The sequence below is a fragment of the Cebus imitator genome, unplaced genomic scaffold (genome assembly GCF_001604975.1).
Source record: "Cebus imitator isolate Cc_AM_T3 unplaced genomic scaffold, Cebus_imitator-1.0 Scaffold384, whole genome shotgun sequence".
Taxonomy (NCBI): domain Eukaryota; kingdom Metazoa; phylum Chordata; class Mammalia; order Primates; family Cebidae; genus Cebus; species Cebus imitator.
The window spans coordinates 1,261,214-1,284,673 of NW_016107699.1; the positions used below are offsets into that span (position 1 = coordinate 1,261,214).

Sequence of the window (23,460 nt, forward strand, 5' to 3'; positions counted from 1 at the left end):
GCCTGTAATCCCAGCACTTTGGGAGGCCGAGGCAGGTGGATCACGAGGTCAAGAGATTGAGACCATCCTGGCCAACATGGTGAAACTCCATCTCTCTTAAAAACAATACAAAAATTAGCTGGGCATGGTGGCGCACACCTGTAGTCCCAGCTACTCGGGAGGCTGAGGCAGGAGAATTGCTTGAACCCGGGAGGCTGAGGTTGCAGTGAGCCGAGACCGTGCCACTGCATTCCAGCCTGGCGCCTGGTGACAGAGTGAGACAATGTCTCAAAAACAAAACAAAACTGGAATGCACCTACAGATCTCCTGCACCTGTTAACACACAGGTTCTGAAGCCAGGCACGGTGGCACATGCCTATAATCCCAGCACTTTGGGAGGCCGAGGTGGGAGGATCGTTTGATTGCAGGAGTCCAGACCAGCCTGGGCAACATGGCAAGACACTGTCTCTACCGAAAACTACAGAAACGACATGGTGGCACATGCCCTGGGCTTGTGGAGGTTGCAGTGAGCCAAGTTCACATCACCGCACTCCAGCCTGGGCTGCAGAAGACCCTGTCTCAAAACCAACAAACGAAAACCAGGTTCTGGCTCAGCAGGCTTGGGGTTGGGCCAGGGTCAAGATTCTGAGTACCTGACACCGTCCCATGCCATGCTGAAGCTGCTGGCGGGGGCGGGGCGCTGGAAGACAGCTACCAGCATGTTCACGACCGCACAGCCTCATGGAGCCCAAACTGCAAAGCTAATGATACCCACCCCAGCTAAACAGTCTGTTCACACAACAGAAGCCCGCAGGGCGGCTAAAACAAAAGAACTCATTTGCATAAAAAATTAAGTAGGCTGCATGGCGAAAAATGAAATGGAAAAAGCACAGGTGCCCTATGACACTCATATGTGAACAGCTGAAAACACACAAAATTAAGCTACCTGTTGTACCTGGGGACTCATATAAGCAGCGAAGCTAGGAAGACAGCACTGGGAAGACCTTCACCAACCTTGGCTGCGGCGGCCTCTGGCAAGAGGGGAGGAGGTGGGACGGGGGTTTCACGTGCTTCCACACTGTTGTTTTCTTCACCTGAAGCAAAAACAGAAAAATGCTGAGATTGCTTAGTCTAGCAGGTAGGTATGTGTTATATTGCTCTCTATGCACATTTAACTTTTTTTTTTTTTTTTTTTGAGATGGTTCGCTCTTGTTACCCAGGCTGGAGTGCAATGGCGCGATCTCGGCTCACCGCAACCTCCGCCTCCTGGGTTCAGGCAATTCTCCTGCCTCAGCCTCCTGAGTAGCTGGGATTACAGACACGCGCCACCATGCCCAGCTAATTTTTTGTATTTTTAGTAGAGACGGGGTTTCACCATGTTGACCAGGATGGTCTCGATCTCTTGACCCCGTGATCCACCCGCCTCGGCCTCCCAAAGTGCTGGGATTACAGGCTTGAGCCACCACGCCCGGACTGCACATTTAACTTTTAAAATGTCATAATAAAAAACGAGAGGCTGAGTGCAGTAGCTCATGCCTGTAATCCCAGCATTTTGGGAGGCCAAGGTGGGCAGATCATCTGAGGTCAGGAGTTCGAGACCAGCCTGATCAACATGGCAAAACCCCATCTCTACTAAAAATACAAAAATTAGCTGGACATCTTAGCACATGCTTATAATCCCAGCTACTTGGGAGGCTGAGGCAGGAGAATCACTTGAACCTAGGAGGCAGAGGTTGCAGTGAGCCGAGACTGCATCAGTGCACTCCAGCCTGGGCAACAAGAACAAAACTCCATCTCAAAAAAACTTAGGGAAGAAAAGAATCCCGTAATCCCAGCATTTTGGAAGGCCGAGACAGGAGGATTGCTTAGGCCCAGGAGTTTAAGACCAGCCTCGGTGACATAGCGAGACCTCATCTCTACAAAAAAATAAATAAATAAATAAAATTTTTTTTGAGATGGAGTCTCACTCTGTCCCCCAGGCTGGAGTGCAGTGACACGATCTTAGCTCATTGCAACCCCCTCCTGGGTTCAAGCGATTCTTGTGCCTCAGCCTCCCAAGTAGCTATGATTGCAGGCATACAGACCACTAGACCTGGCCAAAAAAAATTTTTTTTAATTAGCTAGACATGGTGGCACACTTCCGTAGACCCAGCTACTCAGGAGGCTGGGATGGGAGGATCCGCTGAGCTCAGGAGGTTGAGGCTGCAGTGGGCCATGTTCCGACCAGCGCACTCCGGCCTGGGTGACAGAGTGAGCTCCTGTCAAGAGAGAAAAGGAAGACAGGAAGGATGGAATCATGGAAGAAAGGAAATAGGGGAGAGAGGGCGGGAGGAAAGAAAGAAAAGTAATCTGAAAAGTGTGTTAAAAACACGTAGGAGTTGGGTGTGGTGGAACATGCCTGTAATCCCAGCTACTTGAGAGCCTGATGCAGGAGGATCGCTTGAGCCCGTGAGAAGTTCAGTCCAGCCTGGATAAAATCGTGAGACCCTGTATCCTTTTTTTTTTTTTTTTAAAGCATATATCATAGGATGCGACCCACTGCAGTTTTTTACAGCCCAAATATGAAACTAACCTAACATGTAAAACATAAAGAATTGGTTCAACTATCGCTGTACACCCATAAAATACAGTACCACAGAGATATTTATTATCAGGTTGTGAGAAAGCAGCAATATGGATGAATCTGAAAGGTATTTCCTTAAGGCCGGGCCTGGCGGCTCACGCCTGTAATCCAAGCACTTTGGGAGGCTGAGGCGGGTGGATCACTTGAGGTCAGGAGTTCGAGGCCAGCCTGCCCAACGTGATGAAACCCCATCTCTACTAAAAAATACAAAAATTAGGCTGGCGTGGTGGTGGGCACCTGTAATCCCAGCTACTCAGGCGGCTGAGGCTGCAGAATCGCTTGAAGCCAGGAGGCAGAGGTTGCGGTGAGCCGAGATCACACCACTGCATTCCAGCCTGGCGACAGAGAGACTGTCTGGAATTTCCTTGAGTGAAAGATGCCAGGGCAAAAGTCCACTCACTGTATGTTTCCATTTCTATGAAGTACAGGAACAGATGGCAGTAACTGACGGCAACAGGTCAGAGGGTGAGGATGGGGCACCAGGGAACTTCCTTGAGTAACAAAGTTTCTAGGTGTCATTATGGTGGTAATAAAACTGTATACACAGTTGTCAAAACCCATCTACTGGCCAGGCGTGGTGGTTCATGCCTGTAATCCCAGCACTTTGGAAGGCCGAGGTGGGAGAATCACTTGAGGTCAGGAGTTCAAGACCAGCCTAACCAACACAGCAAAACTCCGTCTCTACTAAAAATGCAAAATTTAGCTGGGCGTGGTGTCACATGCCTGTAATTCCAGCTACTTAGGAGGCTGAGGCAGGAGAATGGCTTGAACCTGGAGATGGAGGTCGCAGTGAGCTGAGATCACGCCATCGCACTCCAGCCTGGATGACAAGAATGCCATTTACTTGAATAATGGGTGCCAAACGCTACGGAGCGGGGGTTGGGAACTAATAACTAACCCTGTCTAATAAGCACAGAGTTCCAATTTTGCAAGATGAAGAGCTCCAGAGATGGGTGGTGGTGATGCTCACACAGCAACGTGAATGTACTTAATGCTGATAAATTCACTTGAAAATAATTCATATGGTACGTGGCATGTAACCGTATGCTGTTGTATTTTACCACAATAAAAAAATAAGGTTTTTAAAGAAATAACTGGAAAAAAGCCTACTTGAACAGCTGGGATGGGCATTTTATTGACTTAACTATGCCTTGACTTTAAAAAGGCTGGGAAAGCCATGGCACGGAGGTTTGCTGTACATAATTAGCTGAAACAATTACATGCGCATCAGCGACAAAGTGAGCCCAGCGCTCCTCCCGCATAAGGATGCTTCGGGAAACGACCTTGGGCGTCCTCCTGGCGGCGAGCCTGCGGACGGCAGAGGGCGCGCGCGAACCGCCGGGCCGGTCCCGCTCAGACCCCACCCGTCCGGCCCCGAACGCGCGTCCTGCGCGAGGCTGCTGGGCCCCGCCAGGACCCTCGCTGCGGCCTTGTTGCCTCCCTGGCCTCCCTAGCCTCGGAGACCCGAGGCGGCGTCTATAGGCCCGGGTCGGGACTGACACCAAAGCCCCCTCCGTGGGTCGCGCCTGCCACCCACGTCCACACCTGTGCTGGGAGTCGGTGCGGCAGCCGAGCTGAACTGAGCTGAGCCGGTCGGGGCACGCAGGCCCCTGCGCCCACCCCAGGCACGCGCCCAGCCCGCCCAGCCCGCCGGCCCCTGCCGGGTGCAAAGGGCACAAGGATCCAAGCAGCGGGGCCGCAGAAAAGCCACAGCCAGTCCTCTCCAGGGCGCCACCTCCCCAACCCTCCCCCCTGGTTGGGGGCAGAACCTAAGATTCTCACTGCTTATTTGCACGAAAATGACCAGGAGGATTATAACAATCGCGCCCAAGGGCGCTCCCCTCCCCAGGGACAGCCCAGGCACTCCAGGGGAAGCTGCGTTCCCCGCCAAGCCACCCCCTGGGAGCCTCCAGGAGGGATTCAAGCTCGCTGCCTGCCACCTGCTCCAGCCTGGCCAGGAGCTGCCCAGGGTATAACCAGAGCTCTTAGGGGACAATGGGCACTCCCAGGCCACAGGCAGATGCGGGCCACATCCCAGCTGGGCAGCAGATGCACCGGTCCCTTCCCCATTAGGCTCACCTAGGCCTTGCAGGGGGAGCAAGCCAGGTGAGGCTTTCCCCCAAAAGACAGCCTCTCTATCTAACCAACAACCTCCACGCATGCGGTCCCAGGCCCTTCCAAGCCTGCGACTACTTCCTCAGGGACCTCATTCGCTCCCTGTGGCCACCCGGCCCCCTCCGGGTCTCGGCCTGAATCGTCCTGCCCCCTCCCAGGGCCAAGCCTCTCCCGCTTTTCAAACCCAGCAAGCCTGCGGCCCTCACCCCCACTCACCAGGACCCGCATCGGGGTCCCGCAGCTCCAGCCCAGGGGTCCCCTCCAGCCAGGACCTCCCTTCTCGCAGGGCCCTCCGCTTTGGGGCACAGCCCCAACCCCAATCACCCCTGGGCTCCCAGGGCTTCCTTCTGGGACAGCCCCATGCCCGCCAAGGCATTTGTTTGTCCTGTGTGCCAACTCTGCGCCGGGAACGCACGCCACCGCCACCCCCACCCCACACGGGCAACTGCCCGGTCCCCTCAGGCTAGCCAGGGAGGGAGCTGTAAGCACTTATTAATCGCCAGCTGTGTGCTCAGCTCTGAGGCCTGCAGGGAGACTGGGTATGGAAACCGGGGACCCGGAGCCCCGCTCAGCACCCCCTGCTGCCCACAATCCTCCCCACCCCCAGCCTGAATCGCCTTCGCACCCCGAGCTCTGGGGTCCTGGGTGCCCACCGAGAGTTCTGCGGTCGTCGCGCCAGCTTCATTTTCTGTGGCCCCTCATTCAACCAGCGGCCGAGGCCTCTCACAGCCGCGGGGTGACCCTGCGAGGCCCAGGCAGAAGGCGGACCACCCGCACTCTCCCTCTCCACCCGGCAGCGGGAAGGGGGCCTTTTAGAAATGTCTGGGGTGTCTGGTCACCCCCCCCAAAAAAAAAATCATTACCTTCAAAGGCTCCCAGGCTCCTTGGCTCCCGGGCAGGGGTCTTTGTCCCCTTCCTCGAGGACAGCGAGGCCTCCGCCCGCCCTTCCCGTCCAGCGCGAGTCTGACCCCGTCGCTCCCGCCCAGCACCTACCAAGGTGCAATTACGCGCGCGTTCTTCCTGCCCCGGACTCGCCGCGTCCCCGCCGCGCGCGCGGAGCTGTTCCCACAGCGGTCGGCGGGGAGCGGCCACTCAGCAGCTCGCACGGAGGTCGTCTGGGAGGCTTTCCACGGAAGCGGGAGGGCCGGGTGTCCTGGAGGGGCAGCGTCGTCTTGGGGAGCCCCCCCTGGAGTTCGTGGATGTGTGGCCCGAGGCGGGCGGCTAGTCGGTGATCACAGCGTCCGGGGTCCGACCGAGTCAGGGGTCTCCGGCTCCGTCCTGCGGGGGTCGCGGCGGGGCGAGCGCAGCCGCTGCAGGTAAAACATGCGCCCGGGACGCGAGGGGCGACAGCGCGGGTCTGGGGAGGGCTCCCGGCGGCGGCCCCGCGCCAACAAAGACTGGGCGGAGGGGGGAGCGGGCCGGAGAGAGGACTTCGCGCCCGGGGCCGCTTGGCGGGACCGCCAGGGGTCTGTGCGGCGCGGCGGGGGTCCCCGGGGAACGCAGAACGCGGGGCCGGGAGGGCTTCCTGGAGGCGGGGTCCGCGCGCACCGGGCCCGGGCGCCGGTGGCCCCTTTAAGAGCCGGTCCCGGGGTGAGCGCGGAGGGCGGAAGGCGGCGGCGGCGGCGGCGCGACCCGACCCGCACCCCCCCGCGGCCGCCGCCTCCTGTCCTCACCCCGAGCCCGGGCTCCGCTGACGTCACCTGCCCCCGAGCCGCGCGCGCTGATTGGATACAGGTGACGTCAGGGGCTTTTTTCGCTCGGCATGACCTCATCCCCGCGGCCGCCCCGCCCTCCGCCCCGGGCCTGTCACTCGCGGCCGAGCGCGGCGGCCCAGCCGGCTCCGCGGCCCCCCCGGCGCCCCCCGCCCCGCCGGACGCCGGACGCCGGGGCCCGAGCCCGAGCCGCGCCGGAACCGCCCGGCCGCGCCCGCCGAGCCGCGGGGCTGGGATGCGCGCCGCTTGCGCGCGTGCCCGCCCGCAGTGCGCGCGCCCCGGCCCGAGCGAGCGCTCCCCGCGGCGTTGGCGGCGGCGGCGGCGGCGACGGCGACGCGGCCCGCGCGCTCCCCCGGCCCCTGCCCCGGCTGCGCGGGCCCCCGCCGGGCCCATGGACGGCGCAGCCGAGCGGGCGCCCTGAGCGCGGCGCGGGCCCCCGGAGTGCCCCCGAGGCGAGCGCCAGCGAGGTGAGTGGGGCGGGGGCGGGGGCGGGGGCGGGCGCCGGCGGGGACCGGGTCGTGGTTCACCAGCCCGGCCCAGGGGCGCTGGGGACGGCTGCACCCGGCGGGCGCCCGGGAGAAGGAGGCGGCGGCCCCGGAGGCGCCCGGGACAGCGAGGCCCTTCCCCGCAGCGCCCGGAGGACCCCGGCCCAGCCCACGCCCGCCTGCCGCGCGGCCGCCCTTCTCCGCGCAGCTCAGTCTCCGGGTGGGGAGGGCGGGGGACGCACGTCAGGGACCCTCCGGGGCCACTTGCGATCCAGCGCGGATCCATGCGAGCCCCCGCGAGAGCCCCCGACGCCCCGAACGGCTCCCCCGCGGGGGGCAGAGCCGGAGCGGGCGGACCCCGGCCCTGAGCCGACCCGGGAGGTGCGGAGCCTGGGCCGTGGGAGGGACGCGGCGGCCTCTGGCCTGGGACACCCCGGAAGGGGCCGCCCGCTGTCGGGGGGAGGGCTGCAGATCCATCCTCCCGAACGTCCAGGCCGCCCCGAGCCCCTACCCCGGGGTGCCCAACCGGCCCTGCGGGATGAAGCCCCCGCGTCCTTCCGCCTGGTGCAGAGGCCGCCTTGGCGCTGGGGGAGGGGCTGGCACAGCCAGGCTGCTGCAGCCGCCTCGCCAGGCCCTGCTGCCGGGCGGGGATGCGGAGCGGGCCAGGTGGGGGTACCTGAGAGTCTGGCCTGGAAGGGGGAGGGTGACAATAGGCCCAGCCCCCACCAGGTCACCCCGTCCGGGAGAATCTGCCTCCGACTCCCTGCTCCTGGGTGTACCGGCCTCTGCTGGGGGCAGAAGGGGCCCTGGTGCTGCATGATGGGGGGCGGGGACGCCGCGGGATGGAGGAGGGGGTGGAGGAGGCAGCGTGGCTCCGCAGTGCTCTTGCGGTGCGGCCTGGGGTGGGGGTGGGGTGCTTGCTGCAGGCCGGGGAAGCTCCTTTTGTGCCCCTGCAAGGGGTCTGAGTGGAGGTCCAGGCCCCTGCCCTCTCCCTTGCCTCCCTCCTGGCCCAACTCAGTCTCAGACACTGTTGCACCTGGGGGGGTCCAGGGGTGGCTGTAGTACCCCAGGCTGAGCCCTGCACCTTGAGGACAGTGCCATGCATTCACTGCTAATAAGCACTGGATGCGAATGGCAGGTCATGTGACAAGCTGGCAGTTCATCCTGAGGTCTCACTGAAATACCTCCTGCTGCAGCCAGCCTGGGGCTGCACGAGTGTTTCTGGGCATGTTGCCAGGCAGGTTCTGTTCCTCTGGTGCCCTCCCTCCTCCGGGAGGCTTCTGGGAATAAAGTCCCGGGAACAGAGATGCTGAAAGACGTTTAGAGCCAGTCTCTACTCCAGAACTCCTGTCTCCTCAGACTGGGGCTGAAGTCAGGGCCTAGAGGCTACTACTGGACAGGCGCCTCCTCGAAGGGGCATCGGCCGGGGACTGGAGAGACCTAGGAGTCACTTCTTGCAGAAGGCGGGGAAGGGGGCAGACCCAGGGCGAGAGAGAGATGGTTGGACTCCGGCCATGAGAACTGCACGGGCTGACGCCCCTTCTGCCTGAGTTGCTCAGCGCTGTGACCTGTGGAAGCCCCAGGCTTGTCCCGGTGTTTCTCGTGTGGCACAGTGATTGGGAGCAGGGGCACAGGCCCGGTGGGAAGGGAGGGAACCTGGATTGTCCGGCTCTGAGGGTCAGCTGTCACAGTCCCCTGTGCCAAGCTCAGACCCTGTTCCTGGGATTGCAGGCAACCTCCAGCCCACCCCACTTTCTCCCAGGTCCACAGCTTCCCAGGCCAGGGTGGCTCTGCCTGGCCTTGCCGTTGGCCCAGTGGAGCAGAGGGAAGGCAGCTTGAGTCCTGCAGCACTAACCCAGAGAGTTGAGGGGATGCAGGGATGAGGGTGTTTGGGGGAGCCCAGTGAGGGCAGACCTGACCTGTGAGAGTGCAGGGCCCCTGCCTCCCAGAGGCACCACCAGTCTCTCCCCAGCCTTCTCAGCATGACTTCTGCCTCCAGAGGCGCCCTGAGCCAATGAGCCAGACAGCTCCGAGGGCCTGCCTGGGTGTGAGGGGGAGGCATGGTCCCATCTCCCCATGGTTGACAGTCCTGGCAGCCGTCTCTGAAGGTAGTGAATTCCCTGTCTCTAGGTGCCGAGCAGAAGGTAACCTGGTGAGGATGCTGTCAGTGGGGAGTTGGGGATGGCCCAGGACTCCCTGGTCCCATCTGTGCTCAGGGTCAGGGATGTGCTGCGTGGGGGCCTCAGGTGTGGGAGCTCTCTTTCGTGAGGAGTCAAGCTGACCCCTGGGGCACTGGGGTCCTGGGGTTCCCGGAAGTCTGCATGCAGAGGGCAAGGTTGTGCGTGGACTGTGGTGCGTGCGCAGCACCACGTGCGTGTGCGCACATTCTCACGTGGGTGCTTGCACACAGGCAGGTGCATTGTGGGTAAGCTGGGAGCACCAGCCGTGTTTGGAGTGGGTGTGCAAATGGGTGTGTTCTGGCACACACAGAGGACAGTGTGCACGCCGCACTGGAGTCAGGCTGCTGTGTCCCAGGGCAGGGCGGCTGCCCGCTGCCTCCTGGAAGGTGTGGGCCTGGGAGGAGCCTCCTTCTGACTTTGGGCTTGGAAACTTCCTCCTGGGCTCAAAGACCTTTGAAGAGGATATATGGGGCTGTGCCAGGGGTTGGGGGGCGGACATCCCGTCAGCCATGGCTCTCACCACCTAACACATAGGCCCTGGAATAGCAGGGCCACAGGTGCTCAGGAGGGCTTGGGATGTGGGGTGGGGAAAGGAGAGACACAGAACCAACATCCATGTTTCCTTTCCTCTGTTCCCACGTGGCCAGTGCTGGCCCCACTGATCTGCACCAGGCTGTCCCTAGTGTCTCCGCTCCCCGCCCCACCCAACCTGCCTCATCCCTGGCATAGCTGGGCCCTGATCCTTAGCATCTGGGGAGCCAGAGGTGAGGGACCTTCCCCCGGGAGCTGTATGTCCAGAGACCCTGTAGGTGAGGATGCTCTCCCAGAGGCCAGCATGGCACGGAGGCTTCCTGAAGGAGGGCCACTCGGTCAGCCCTTCCAAGTACAGAGAAGGCCTCCAGGGAGTGAGCCTGGGCACGGCAGGCACCAAGCGTGCACAGGAAGGTTAGGACCAGGAAGGGCAGAGGAGCGGAGGGGCTGGGGAACCCACCCCACTGGGCTCTGGACTGCCAGAAACCTGCTGGGGTGGGTGGGAGCGAAGGGAGGGGCACATGCCCACTCTGCAGAGGAGCCTGCTCTATGGTGGCGGCTGCCGCAGGAGCAGCGGTTGCCTGGCACCTCTGCTGTTGCCATGGCGACGATGGAGGTGCTAACTTGCTAATGAGTCCCCTTCGGCTGCAAATAACAATACTGTTGCCGGTGACAGCCCAGCTCCAGCTTGGGGTTACTTGTTACTTGGGAGGTGGGGCAGGCCCAGGTAAAGGCCAGACCCATCCTCCCACCCCTGCGGCCCCTGCCCACCCATCCTCCCGGCCCTCCGACCCCTGCCCACCCATCCTCCTGGCCCTCCGACCCCTGCCCACCCACCTCCCTGCAGCCGGACTTGCCCCTCCGTCTGCTCCCTCTGGGGCTCAGGCCTGGCTGTCTGTGGTGCGGGTGCCCCTCTCCACCTCCTGGTGGTATCAGGACTCAAGGCTGTATGATGGCCAGGCCCTGGCTGCAGGGAGGGCAGGGGCCTCTCCTCACACCTGGCCTCCTCCCTGCATGGTGGGGGGGTGGGGGAGAGGTTGGTGGGGGGAGGAGTATTTGCTTCTGTTGTTTTCAGTGAGAGAGAATCCACCCCCACTAAACGGATGAGGACATTGAGGCCAGGGGTGCTCCTAGAAGGACCCCCAAGTGTCTCTGCCCCTCTGGCCTTCTCAGGGTCCTAAGCCTCTGAGCTGGGCCCTTGGGTGTTGTACGGGGCACCTAAAGCCACTGCCTCCCCAGGACCACACATCTGGGCCCTTGCATGTTGCCACCTGTGTAAGACTTGGGTAGAACTCAGAAGAGGCAGCAGGTGTGGCCCTGGGGAGGGCACCCTGTGGTGGAGGCTGGAGCGCAGGCCGGGGAGCAGGGTCCTAGTGGGTTCCCGAAGCCCCGCTGACCAGGTGCCACCGCAGGCCCAGGTGTCAGCTGCGGGGTCAGCTAAGGCAGGTGTTTCCCTGGGCTCTGGTGGCAGCAGGGGTGCTGGGAACACACAGATGCCTGGGCCTGGGAAAGGCGGGAGAGGCCTGGCAGGGGCTGAGTGTGAAGCGTCCGGAGGAGAATGAGGGCAGCTGGGGCTCCTGGGCAGGGAGGGGCTGGGACCTGCCCCTCAGGCTGGATTCAGGCTGGGCCAGGGACACGGTCCACACGGGCCTTGCACCTGCTGCTCTGTGAACTTTCCTAACAGCCCCCGGCCCTCCGGCCTGGGAACTGACCCGGAGAGTACAGAAACGGTGGTGGCCACTGTCCCCAGCCCATTTGCAGTGATGGGTGTCCTCAGGGCACCTCCCCCCAGTGCCCCCTGTAGCTGTGGTTGGGGGCCTGGCTTGCTGAGAGCCCTCTGCCCACCGGAGCCCGCCCTGCCCACCGGAGCCCCCTCTGCCCACCGGAACCTGCTCCTGCCCACCAGAGCCCGCTCTGCCCACCGGAGCCCGCTCTACGCAGGGCCTGGGCTGCGTCTCCCTCCCAGCTCCCCTCGCCCCTGAGCTGGGTGGAGCAAACTTCCTCACTGACAGGCAGCTGTGGGGGCACCGAGAAGATGGCCTTGCAGGGACACCCAGCGCCCATCTGTGTAGCCTGGGGTGGGTTCCACCCCTGCCCTAAACCTCAGTTTCCCCATAGTTAAAGCAAACTCATCGTCCTTACTCCATGTGCCTCCTAGGGACTGTGAGTCTAAAGTGGACCCAGAGGAAGGCCAGTCCTGGCAAGTGACGGAGAGATGGGCCCCGAAGTGGGGCAGTGACAGAGATTTGTCACCAAGCCTGCAGGAGGGGCTTCTGGAGACCCCATCCCCAGACACGCCTCCTCCGCCTGCCCGCCCTTCAGTCTGAGGACTTTGCAGGCCATGCCAAGGGTCTGGCACCTTCGGGTCCCTGACACTGACCTTCCTGCTAGGGCTGCCCCCCCATCTTGGGCTCCAGCAGCCCCTGAAGGGCCCCCCCAGGCCCCAGGCTCTGCTGAAGGAGGGACACTCTGTGGGTATGACATACCCCTGCAGGAGCCAGGCACTCACCCCTAGCAGGCACATGGCGTGCACTAGGCCTCGGCCTGCAGGCCAGTACGGCAGCAGTGGCAAAGGAGCCGTGCCTCTGTGCCCAAGGCTCTCCTGCACCCTGCCTGCCATCCAGCTGCCCTGGGAGCCCACTGGGGCTGAGACAGCCCCCAGGCCACCATCCGCCAGGGGCTGGATTATCGGCTTAGGGAGCCACCCTGCAGTCCCGGCTCTGGGGATTGGACTCCCCAGGGCTGTGCTGAGGGAGGGAGGGGCAGGTGTGAGGACAGGGAGCCTGGAGGAGGGCAGAGGGCTGGGCCATGAGGGAGGGTGAGGTGCCGTCTGGACCCCTGACTTGCTGGGGGTCCTGTGGTGGGGAAGATGCAGAGGTCAGAGCAGGGAGACGCCTGCATCCCAGGGATGAGATGGAGTGTTCTGGAATGCATAAGTGTCCATGAACTCCAGGGCGCAAAGGAAGGACCCCTGGCCTCGTCCTGCCCGCCAGCCCAGTCCCGTGCTGTGGGCTCATTTGCCCCCTTCTGCCTTGCTGCATCCTGCTGAGAGCTGGCCTTGTGACCTGGACAGGGTCTCTCCGGAGGGAGGAAGGTCCCACAGGCACATTTTGGGCTCAGATGTCCTGGCGGGCTGGGGTCCCAGCTCCGGCCTGTCCTGGGAGCTTCTGGGTGCGACGGGGGAGCCTGCAACGCAGCTGACCATCCCCCTGTCCCTGCAGGTCCAGCACCATGTGCTAGGTCACACCCAGCGTGAGGCCACACCCTGGGCCATCGGAACAGCCCCTCCTCACTCCAGGGGTCACCCTCCCCACCACCCACTGCCCCACCATGGCCGGGGACCGGCTCCCGAGGAAGGTGATGGACGCCAAGAAGCTGGCCAGCCTGCTGCGGGGCGGGCCTGGGGGACCGCTGGTCATCGACAGCCGCTCCTTCGTGGAATACAACAGCTGGCATGTGCTGAGCTCCGTCAACATCTGCTGCTCCAAGCTGGTGAAGCGGCGGCTGCAGCAGGGCAAGGTGACCATCGCGGAGCTCATCCAGCCGGCCACACGCAGCCAGGTACCCAGCCCTCTGCCCGCCGGCCTGCGCCACCTCCAGAGCCCACGGCCAAGGAATCCTCAGCTCGGGCAGCCTCCCTCCTCTGCCCTCCAGCCCAAACTGGGCTCCTTGGGGTCACAGCCAGGGGCGCGTGGGGCAGTCCCCTCTGGCACTTGCATTTCATCGCTGCCTGCTGTCCCTGCTTAGGATCCCCCCACCCCCCAAGTCCTCCTCACTCAGTACCTGCACAGAGGTGCTGGCCCTCCTCACGCAGACAGGACTATGTGGCTGGGACCGGCCCAGGCTCATAGAGAGGAGCAGTGAACAGAATAGCCAGGTGTGAACACACAGGGGTGGGGCAGCCCAGACGCCCACTCGGGAGAGGGACAGCTGTGTCGTCCACTCCGACTGCTGTGAGGACAGGAGGGGCGGTCGGTCAAAAGGCACACATGAGCAGCATGTCCCCATCCCACAGCTCCCCCTAGCCCCGAGTATTCAGGGACCCAGAATTCTCTCTGTGACCCCCCAGGAACGTCCCTCTGGGGAAGGACAGCTAGTTCCCTCAGGACTATCAGGTGCAGCTGGGGAGGGACGGGCTGGGCTGTTGACTTGTGAACGTAGCGGCACCTCCTCCTCCGACTGCCTCACAGGGGGACGAGGGTGACAAGCCGTCAATCCTGGAGGCTTTGAGAGGGGTCTGGGTCACTGATAGGCCCCCTTCGGAGCTGGGGCATGGGAGGACGCAAGTGAGAGAGCCACTGGCCAGGAGTCCGCCTGCCCCAAGGCCAGCGTTGGCTCCCTTTGGCTTCCAACAAGGGGAATCCGGTGATTAATGACCCCCAGTGAGGACTCCCGGCAGAGCGCGATCCCATTGGCTGCCGGTGACGTCAGCCAGCCTGGGGCTGGCAGCTCAGCTGGCTTAAGGGCTGAGTGTGCTCGCCGGGCGGGGGCACCGGTGCTGTCTGAGCAAAAGCCACTCAACATCTGGGCTGGCCCTCGGGGCAGGGGAGGAGGACAGGAGGAACCCAGTTCCAGCCGCTGCCTCCGGAATTGGTGCAGGGGCCTGGGGTCCTGCCACAGTCCTCTGTTTCTCCGCTGGGGGTTGGGGAGGGGAGAGGGTGGAGAGCAGAATCGCTGGCTCCAGAGTCAGCCCCACTGAGAGCCCACACCTGAAGGTACCGCCTCTAGAATCCCTGAAATGGGCTGAGCCTCCGTTTCCCTCCACCGCCCAAGGAGCCAGCCAGGTCCTGTCCTGAGCTCCCATCGCACTCACCTGTGTCGAGGAGACCCTCGACACGGGCCTGGCCAGAGCGTCCGTCCCCTTCTCCCATGTGCATGGCATGGGGGCCCAGCTGCAGGAGCCCGCCCCTCCCTGCCCCCGTGGCTGCTGTGTGGCGTGGGTGTGTGCACCTGGCCGCTGGCAGGTGGAGGAGAGTGTGTCAGGTGTGTGACTGCACCTACCCTCCCCCCAGGCAGCAGGGTGACCGCTTTCACCTCCCATCATCCGACCCCTCACTATTCCCTTGGGCCAGTGTGGCTGGGACAGGGCCAGGGCATCAATAGGTGGGGGCGGCATGCTGACCTGTGCCCCACGGCCCCCAGGTGGAGGCCTCGGAGCCACAGGACGTGGTGGTTTATGACCAGAGCACTCGGGACGCCAGTGTGCTGGCCGCAGACAGCTTCCTCTCCATCCTGCTGAGCAAGCTGGATGGCTGCTTCGACAGTGTGGCCATCCTCACAGGTGAGTCAGGGACCCACGCCTCCCTGAGGCTCTTGGTCTGTCAGCAGGGGCTGGGGCTGGGGCGTCAGAGAGGCCAGCGTCTGCTGTGCACAGGAGGAATCCCATACATCTGTGGTTCTCGAGGCCCCACCGTCCTCTCCCCGGGACCCCCACACTTCAGGACCCACCAATATGAGTTTATCCTCAACACAGAAGGAAACCCCAAAGTACAACTCCGCTCCGGAGGTGTAGGGGGAGGCCTGCAGGCATGGGACCCTGCTCCCCTTCCCAGAGCGCCTGTCAGAAGCCGAGGCAGAGGCCCCACCTTCTGGAAACTCAGTTGGAGCCATGGGGTCGCGAGGAAGTCTCCCCACCCTGAAAACCCAGCTGAGTGCAGGTTGCCTGGCATCAAGGCTGCTGCCTGGGTCCCAGCAGAGAGCCGCCAGGGATTCCTGTAGCCCAAAAGCTGCCTGGGCAGCCGGCCCCAAGCCCTGGATGCAGGGAAGCCACCTCACTACACATTCATATACACAGATACACACATATATACTCATACACACTCATATACACAGATACACACTCATATACACTCATACACACAGATACACACATATACACAGATACACACTCGTATACACATACACACAGATGCACACTCATACACACATGTATACACAGATACACACATATGCACATACACACTAATATGCACAGATACTCATACACAGATGCACACTCACATGATACACGTATACACTCATACACACTAGTATACAGATACACTCGTATACACTCATACACACTGATACTTGTATATACTTATACACACATACACACACTCATATACACAGATGCACACATACACACACACACAGATACACACACACAGATACTCATATGCACTCATACACGATACGTATACACATGCTAGTATACGGATACACACTCATATACACTTATATACACTGATACTCGTATATACTTGTACACACTCATACACACAATACACACGTATACACATGCTAATATACGGATACACACTCGTATACACAGATACACACTCACACACGTGTACACTCATACAGATACACACTCATATACACTCATACACACAGATACACACATATACACTCATACACACACAGATACACATACACACAGATGCACACTCGTATGCACTCATACGCACTCATGCACTCATACACAGTCATACACACAGATACACACTCATATACACTCATACACACAGATACACACTCATATGCACTCATACACACTCGTCATCTCTGAGGGTGCTTTCCTCCCCTGGGCTGTGGCTGAGAGTGAGCCTGAAGAATCCACCTCCTTGGGTCTGCCCAGGTCCCAGAGCCGGGTGGAGCTGGCCTGTCCCAGGGACCTGCACCCTCCCCCACCCAGGGCTGGGATCTGTGTTCAGGCTTCTGCCACCCAGCCTCTGCTACCAGGCTGTGGCAGGCAAGCAGAGGGTGTGGGGTACTGCGGGGTGCAGGCACGGTGGGGTGGGGAGTGGGCGGCCAGACCAGGCCCTTGGCCCTGCATCCAGTGGGAGAGGGACCTTCAACCTAGCCTGAGGGTGACTGTGGGGGGGTGAGGGGTGACAGCCGCTTTGGCCAGGCGGACCTCCCGAGATGCCATGTCCTGGGACCTAAAGGGCACCCAGGAGGTGTAAGGGTGGTCTGGTGTCTATGGTAGGAGCATTGAGGCCAGGCTCCCTCCCTACCTGTCTGCATGCGACTCCAGCGCCCTGCGCTGCTGGGTGGCCGTGGTCAGAGGGGGTCTGGTGATCAGCATCTGCCTCTGCATGTGTGTGTACGTGGGCACATGAGAGCATGTGTGTGTGCACGCATGTATGTACACGTAGGTGTATTTGTGTATGTACTCGCCCGTGCGTGTCTGGGTGGGCTGTGGGATTTGTGTGCACATGTGCGAATTCTCTGAACCAGAAGCCACAGGATGATACACTCTGATCCAACCCTCACCCCCTGGGTTCATTTGAACTGGTGGGGAGGGGAGGGGAGAGAGAGTAGTTCGGAGCTTTTCACAGGCTTCCCGGTGTAGTAGGACCCCTCCTGAGGGCCAGCTTGCTGCCCTAGCCAGGAACGGGAACCAGAAGGCCTTTCTGTGAGGCTGAGAAGGGTCCCAGAGTGGCAGCCCCCTCCCCCTAGGTGGATCCTAGGAAAGTCCCCAGCCTGGAAGGTCCTGTTTCCCTCAGAGCTGGGGGGGACGGTGTGGGCAGCTGGGGCCCTCACCCAGCACTGGTGGGTGGGACAGCATGGGTGCGGAGGTGGGCATGGGTGTGGGCATGGGAGGGGCCAGGCTTGGGCTGGGGTTTGCCAGGAGGGTGCTCCTAGGGCCTGGCAGTGCCCGCTGACTCTCGGGACCCTCTGAGCTGCCTTTCTGTGCCGACATCCGCCCTGCATGGCTCAGTCCTTGTCCCTTTCCTCCCGAAGCACAGCTGCCAAGGAGTCCCGGCCCCCATGGTATAGAGGAGGCTCATGACGACACCCAAGCAGGACCCGAGCTCGGGATGGCCCCCCATGGGTCGTGCCCTCAGGTCCCCTCCCACCCTGAGGTGGGCACAGACCCTACTCTGGGCTGGCTCTGGAAGAACCAGGGAGAGTGGGAAGTGACATAGTGAGTGGGACAGGGGTGCCGCACTTACCAGGAGAAGGGACAGTCTGGGGTCCCGCCGCACAGGCAGGACAGCTCCTTGGTCCATTTGCAGGGACAGTACAGGCCAGAGCGTGAGGACCAACCCTCTCTCCTCCCCACAACAGTGCGGGTTTTCCTGCTTCCCCAAAACGTGCCCTGTTGCGGGGAGGAGAGGCCGTGCTGGGGTCCCAGGACTGCGGTGAACCCCACCTCCCCTTGCTGCTCCTCTTCCCCACCTCCAGCTGCGCTGCTCATGATGCTGGGGGGCAAAGCGGCAGGGGAGGGGAGAGGGGCCTGGCCCTTTAAGCAGTGGCCTGCAGTTGGCCTTGGACCCCAGCTGGGGAGCTGCGCTGCAAGTGGGTGGGGTGGGGGCCCCATCCCGGCGGGGAGTCCGGGGGACGTGGAGGTGGCAGGCAGAAGCATGTCTGTGACTGCAGCCATAAGCACTTGCGGGGTCTGCCGGGTGGTTCGGTAGAGGCACGCGTCCTGGTACACACGCTTTCATTCGAGTCTGGGATTTCACTGTGAGTAGCAGGCGAGCTGCAGGCAACCCCCCTCACACCCCTGAGTCAGGGAGCAGGGATAGTGGGAAGGCGCCTTTGGGGAGGCCTGGGGATAGAGGTGCCTCCCCAGGCCCAAAGCGTGCTGGGACCTACAAAGGGTCCCTCGCTGAACTCCAACGCCCCTCCCTTGTCACTCAGCCGCCCTAGAGCCTGGGTGGTTCTGAAATCCCTGGAGCCTCAGCCCCTGCTAGGCCTGGCGTCCACAGTGGGCTCTGTAGGGGGCATCCATGCTACCCACTCTGCCTGGGGAGGTCCTGGGAAGCTTCCCCAGGGAATTGCTGCCACAGCTGGGAGTCCCTGCACCTGTCCAGAGACATTCCTGCCTTCCCTCCTGTGGGAGAAGGGAGGGTTCTGATGGAATCCCACTGCCACCACCACTCCCTTTGGCCAGGCCCTGAAGAAAGCAGAGAGTAGGGCCCAAGATCCCTGGGAGAGCCACAGGGAGGTGGGAGGCAGCAGCTACCAGGGACGAGTCTGCAGAGAGACTGCGGCCCCTGCCCTCCCGGACATCAAGAACATCCAGGGCTCCCCTGGCTCAGATCGGTGAGCGGAAGCCAGCCACGGCCCAGCCTCTGCTCAGGGGAACCTGCAAGCTGGGGCATCACTGGTGACAAGTCACCTGCTTCCCCCTGTCCAGCCAGCAGGTTCCCATGGAGGGGACTGCTTCTCCAAGGCTGCTGCCTCAACCCGCCCGGCCTGGAGCTTCCACTGTCTCCACAGCCCCCACCATCATGTCTTTTTGGGGGACACGAGGAGCTGGCACAGCAGGCATTCTGGTTGGGGGTTTGCACACACTCCCCTATGCTGAGTTATCCAGGTCCCTGGCACCAGCCTCTTCTGCACACCAGGGCAAAACAGCTCTGAGTTCCCCTAGCCCTGAGCGCCACCCCCTTCAAAGCCCGGCCACCTCCATGGGGATCGGGCAGGCCTTAGCCCAGGGTCTCATGTTCTGCACCAACAGGAGCCAGCTTGCCATGGGGGCTCATGTCCCAGAAGGTGTCCCTGGGGTGGTGCTGGGCAGTGCTGGCCTCACCCTCCAAGAGCTGGTGGCCACCAGGTGAGTGCTGCCTAGTTTCTGGTCCGCGTTGATGGTCACCTCAGCCAGGTCGGGGCAGCCAGGTCCATTCTCACTGTGCGTCCTCGTCCCCAGTATCTTCTCGAAGCTGCACAATGCCATGCAGCAGGCAGGCTGAGGACGCGGAGACCTGAGGCATGACATGCACTGCCCGTGGTCACTGAGTCACACGTCCCAGGGATTCACGCGCCGGTCTTTCCAGTCGATGGAGGGCAGAGGAGTTCCTCCCACTAGCCTGTGCCTTGGACTTGGATGTGTGTGGAAGGAGGCGGCTGGTGACTCGCTGGTCACATGTGCAGTGGGTGCCCCCTGCCTGCCCGAGTGCCCCCTGCCTGCCTTAGTGCCCCCCGGTGCCCAGGGCTCCTCCACTCTTCTCCCTTTCCTGCCTGGTGGAGTAGAGCCATAACCAGACGCAAATGCCCCGAGGGCTGTGCCAGGGTGATGTCATGCCTGGGGAGGGGGAGGGGACAGCCTCTTGGAAGCCCTGGCCTCCTGGTCCTGGCACCCAAGCCTGGGCATGGGGCTCCCAGCCAGCTGGAGGCAGGGAGGCATTGCATCAGCGCCGGGGAGGAGGAAGGCCCAGCCTGGCCCCAGGCCATGGGTATGGGGGGAGGAGCTGGCAAGGGCCTCTCCTCTGGGGTGCATGACCCACACCCTCAGCGGGAGCCCCCTGTGGTCTCTGCGCCCGCCCCTGCCCAGGCCCAGTGCGTGTCATGCTGGCCAGCCACCTCAACCCCACCTTTATGGGCATCACAGCTGCGTCCTCAGCTGGCTCAGCCCTTCATTAGCGTGAGGAGGAATGTGGGCGTGGGCCCGGGCTGTGGATGTGTGGCAGCACCCCCGCCCCTGCCACCGCCAGAGCTGCCCTCCAGCAGCCAGACCAGGTGCTCGGCCAGAGGCTGGCCAGCTGGGCTCCAGCTCTCGGGTCTGGGCTGGGTGTAACTGATCCTCAGCAGTAGACGGGGTGCCCTAGGCGGACGGGGCGCCCTACCCAGACAGAGTGCCCTGGTGGTTCTCTCAGCCCACCTGACAGGCCGCCTCCTCCCACAGGGGGCTTCGCCACCTTCTCCTCCTGCTTCCCCGGCCTCTGCGAGGGCAAGCCTGCTGCCCTGCTACCCATGAGCCTCTCCCAGCCCTGCCTGCCCGTGCCCAGCGTGGGACTGACCCGCATCCTGCCTCACCTCTACCTGGGCTCGCAGAAAGACGTCCTCAACAAGGTGTGTGTGTAGCAGAGTGGGGGGGGGGGAATCAGTGGGAAAGGGCAGGAGCTCCAGAACCAGCTTGGCAGCGGAGTAGGGACGAGGGGAGAAAGGGCTGAAGGCAGTGCATGAGCTGGGTGTGCGAGAAGCATGGGGGGGGCCAGGAGGACCCCAGGCTTTCACCCATGTCCCGGCAGGACCATAGCAGGGCTAGGGGAGGAGCAGGGAGCTGGCATGCCAAGCTGCAGATGTCACTGGGCCCCTGGCCAGCTCTGAAAGAATCCTGTGTTTTAAAAATGGTGACAAGTGAAAAGGGTAAAAGCCACCACCCAGGCAACCATAACATTCCTGGGAGCCCACTGCTGGCATGGGCAGGGCCTGCAGACAGAGCCCAGCCTGCCCGTCTCCCACACGGGCCCAGGATGCCAGGGTGGAGACCAGAGAGGCCTCCTGGGCCCACCCCCGATACACTGGGATCCAGGACAAATTCCAAGGCTCCCAGGAGCACCCAGGACTCTAAAGGCCCTCCTGACCGCAGGGCAGGGAGAGCTGCTCCCACCCCTTTCCAGCCTGTCCTCCTGTCCCTCCAGGATCTCATGACGCAGAATGGAATAAGCTACGTCCTCAACGCCAGCAACTCCTGCCCCAAGCCAGACTTCATCTGCGAGAGCCGCTTCATGCGGGTCCCCATCAATGACAACTACTGTGAGAAGCTGCTGCCCTGGCTGGACAAGTCCATCGAGTTCATCGGTGAGTCTCTGCCGGCCAGTGGAGGGCAGGGCCTGGTTGGAGGAAGGCTAGGACCGGATGTGGCCACAGCCACAGGAAGGGTCCGTCGGAAGTAGCCTGGGTGGTTGGCAGTCGGGAAGGTGGGGTATCCTACCAGGGGCAGGGAGGAGCTGCCCCCCAGGGCCCTCACCTGCCCCCATGGCCCACCTGACCAGATAAAGCCAAGCTGTCCAGCTGCCAAGTCATCGTTCACTGTCTGGCCGGCATCTCCCGCTCCGCCACCATCGCCATCGCCTACATCATGAAGACCATGGGCATGTCCTCTGACGACGCCTACAGGTACCGCCTTCCCCAGCCACACATCTGTGGCTCATAGCGTCGGTCGTCTCCTTCCCCCAGCTGCTCGCTTGCGCCAGAAGGGCCCCACCTTCCAGGACCCCCCGCAACGGAAGGGGGTCTGAGACCAGCCCGGCGCACACGAGCTCGCCCGCGGGTGCGTCACGTGGGCAGCCTGGCCCCGGGGGCGCCTGGAGCTGAGCCTCCTCTCCCACAGGTTCGTGAAGGACCGGCGCCCGTCCATCTCGCCCAACTTCAACTTCCTGGGCCAGCTGCTGGAGTACGAGCGCAGCCTGAAGCTGCTGGCCGCCCTGCAGGGCGACCCGGGCACCCCGGCGGGGACGCCGGAGCCTCCGCCCAGCCCCGCGCCCGGGGCCCCGCTGCCGCGGCTGCCACCACCTACCTCAGAAAGCGCTGCCACCGCCAGGGAGGGCGGCCCGAGCGCGGGCGGGGAGCCCCCGACGGTCCCCGCCACCAGCGCGCTGCAGCAGGGCCTGCGCGGCCTGCACCTCTCCTCCGACCGCCTGCAGGACACCAACCGCCTCAAGCGCTCCTTCTCGCTGGACATCAAGTCGGCCTACGCGCCCAGCCGGCGCCCCGATGGCCCCGGGCCCCCCGACCCCGGCGAGGCCCCGAAGCTCTGCAAGTTGGACAGCCCGTCGGGGGCCGCGCTGGGCCTGCCCTCGCCCAGCCCGGACAGCCCGGACTCCGCGCCCGAGGCGCGCCCGCGGCCCCGCCGGCGGCCCCGGCCCCCAGCCGGCTCCCCCGCGCGCTCCCCCGCGCACGGCCTGGGCCTGAACTTCGGCGACGCGGCCCGGCAGACTCCGCGGCACGGCCTCTCGGCCCTGTCAGCGCCCGGGCTGCCCGGCCCCGGCCAGCCAGCCGGCCCCGGGGCCTGGGCGCCGCCGCTCGACTCCCCGGGCACGCCGTCACCCGACGGGCCGTGGTGCTTCAGCCCCGAGGGCGCGCAGGGAGCGGGCGGCGCGCGGTTTGCGCCCTTCAGCCGGGCGGGCGCGCCGGGACCGGGCGGCAGCAGCGGCGGCGACCTGCGGCGGCGGGAGGTGGCAAGGGCCGAGCCCCGGGACGCGCGGACGGGCTGGCCCGACGAGCCGGTCCCGGAGACGACGCAGTTCAAGCGCCGCAGCTGCCAGATGGAGTTCGAGGAGGGCATGGTGGAGGGGCGCGCGCGCGGCGAGGAGCTGGCCGCCCTGGGCAAGCAGGCGAGCTTCTCGGGCAGCGTGGAGGTCATCCAGGTGTCCTGACCCCTCCGCGGGGTCCCAGCGCCCGCAGCCGGGCCCGTTATACATATATATTATATATAATGCAAAGAAAGGTAAATGGTTTTACTGCGATTTTTATCGAGAAGTAAATATTTCGATTTTTTATTTATTTAAGCTGTTCATTCTGGCAATGATTTGGCAACAGCGCGGGTGGTCCTCGAGCTCTATTTTTACTGTCTGGTATTTAAACTGAAACACACGTTTCTAAGCAATACGAGGCCACCTTCAGTCGCAAGCTGGGTGCCAGGCCTGGGGCCCCCCCAGTTCCCCCGCCCCAGGAAACACTGCTGACCTTTGCAAAGGCTGCCGAGCTTTCGTGCACTTTTTACATAAGAAAAAGATGAAAAAAAGGAAAAAAAAAAAAAACTTCTTTGCCACAAACTGAGCCGCAGAACCCCCCTTCTTTCCCCACCCACCTCCTCTGCTCTCTCCCTTCTCTATGCCTGCCTCGGGCTCTGCACCAAAGCCATAGGTTTGGGGAGCAGGAGCTGATGTGCCCCAGAGAAGCGTGGCCAGCCCTCCACCAACTCCAGGCGCCAAATCTTGGTGGCAGGGAGGGCACCTGGCTGCCCGTTGCCCAGAGCTGCCCCAGAGCTGCCGGGGGTGGACGGGCATTGGGCCTCGTGGTACCAGCGTGTTCAGAGGGGCTGAGGAACAGAACAGTATGTGTGTAGGGGCTTGGGGCCAGGCGTCTGGAGCATCAGATGAGGTGGAGGCTATGGA

At 62.7% G+C, this 23,460-nt stretch overlaps 2 protein-coding genes across 2 annotated transcripts in view; one reads left to right on the forward strand and one right to left on the reverse strand.

The window, feature by feature from the left end:
* The window catches only part of LOC119468126 (basic proline-rich protein-like), a 28,395-nt gene extending 21,914 nt beyond the window's left edge, over window positions 1–6,481 (reverse strand). The window contains exons 1-2 of the mRNA XM_037731151.1: window positions 6,475–6,481; window positions 5,711–6,385 (exon numbers count right to left, since the gene is read on the reverse strand). Coding sequence (XP_037587079.1) covers window positions 5,721–6,385; window positions 6,475–6,481 — 672 coding nt within the window. The 3' untranslated portion in view covers window positions 5,711–5,720. The remainder of the gene's footprint in view (window positions 1–5,710; window positions 6,386–6,474) is intronic.
* A 299-nt stretch (window positions 6,482–6,780) lies between these two features.
* Window positions 6,781–23,085, forward strand: DUSP8 (dual specificity phosphatase 8). Its single transcript, XM_017507757.2, has 7 exons — window positions 6,781–6,896; window positions 12,847–13,186; window positions 14,768–14,906; window positions 20,244–20,410; window positions 20,983–21,142; window positions 21,337–21,460; window positions 21,675–23,085. Exons 2-7 carry the CDS (start codon window positions 12,956–12,958, stop codon window positions 22,717–22,719), a joined length of 1,866 nt encoding a protein of 621 aa, XP_017363246.1. The 5' UTR covers window positions 6,781–6,896; window positions 12,847–12,955; the 3' UTR covers window positions 22,720–23,085.
* Window positions 23,086–23,460: the final 375 nt, after the last annotated feature.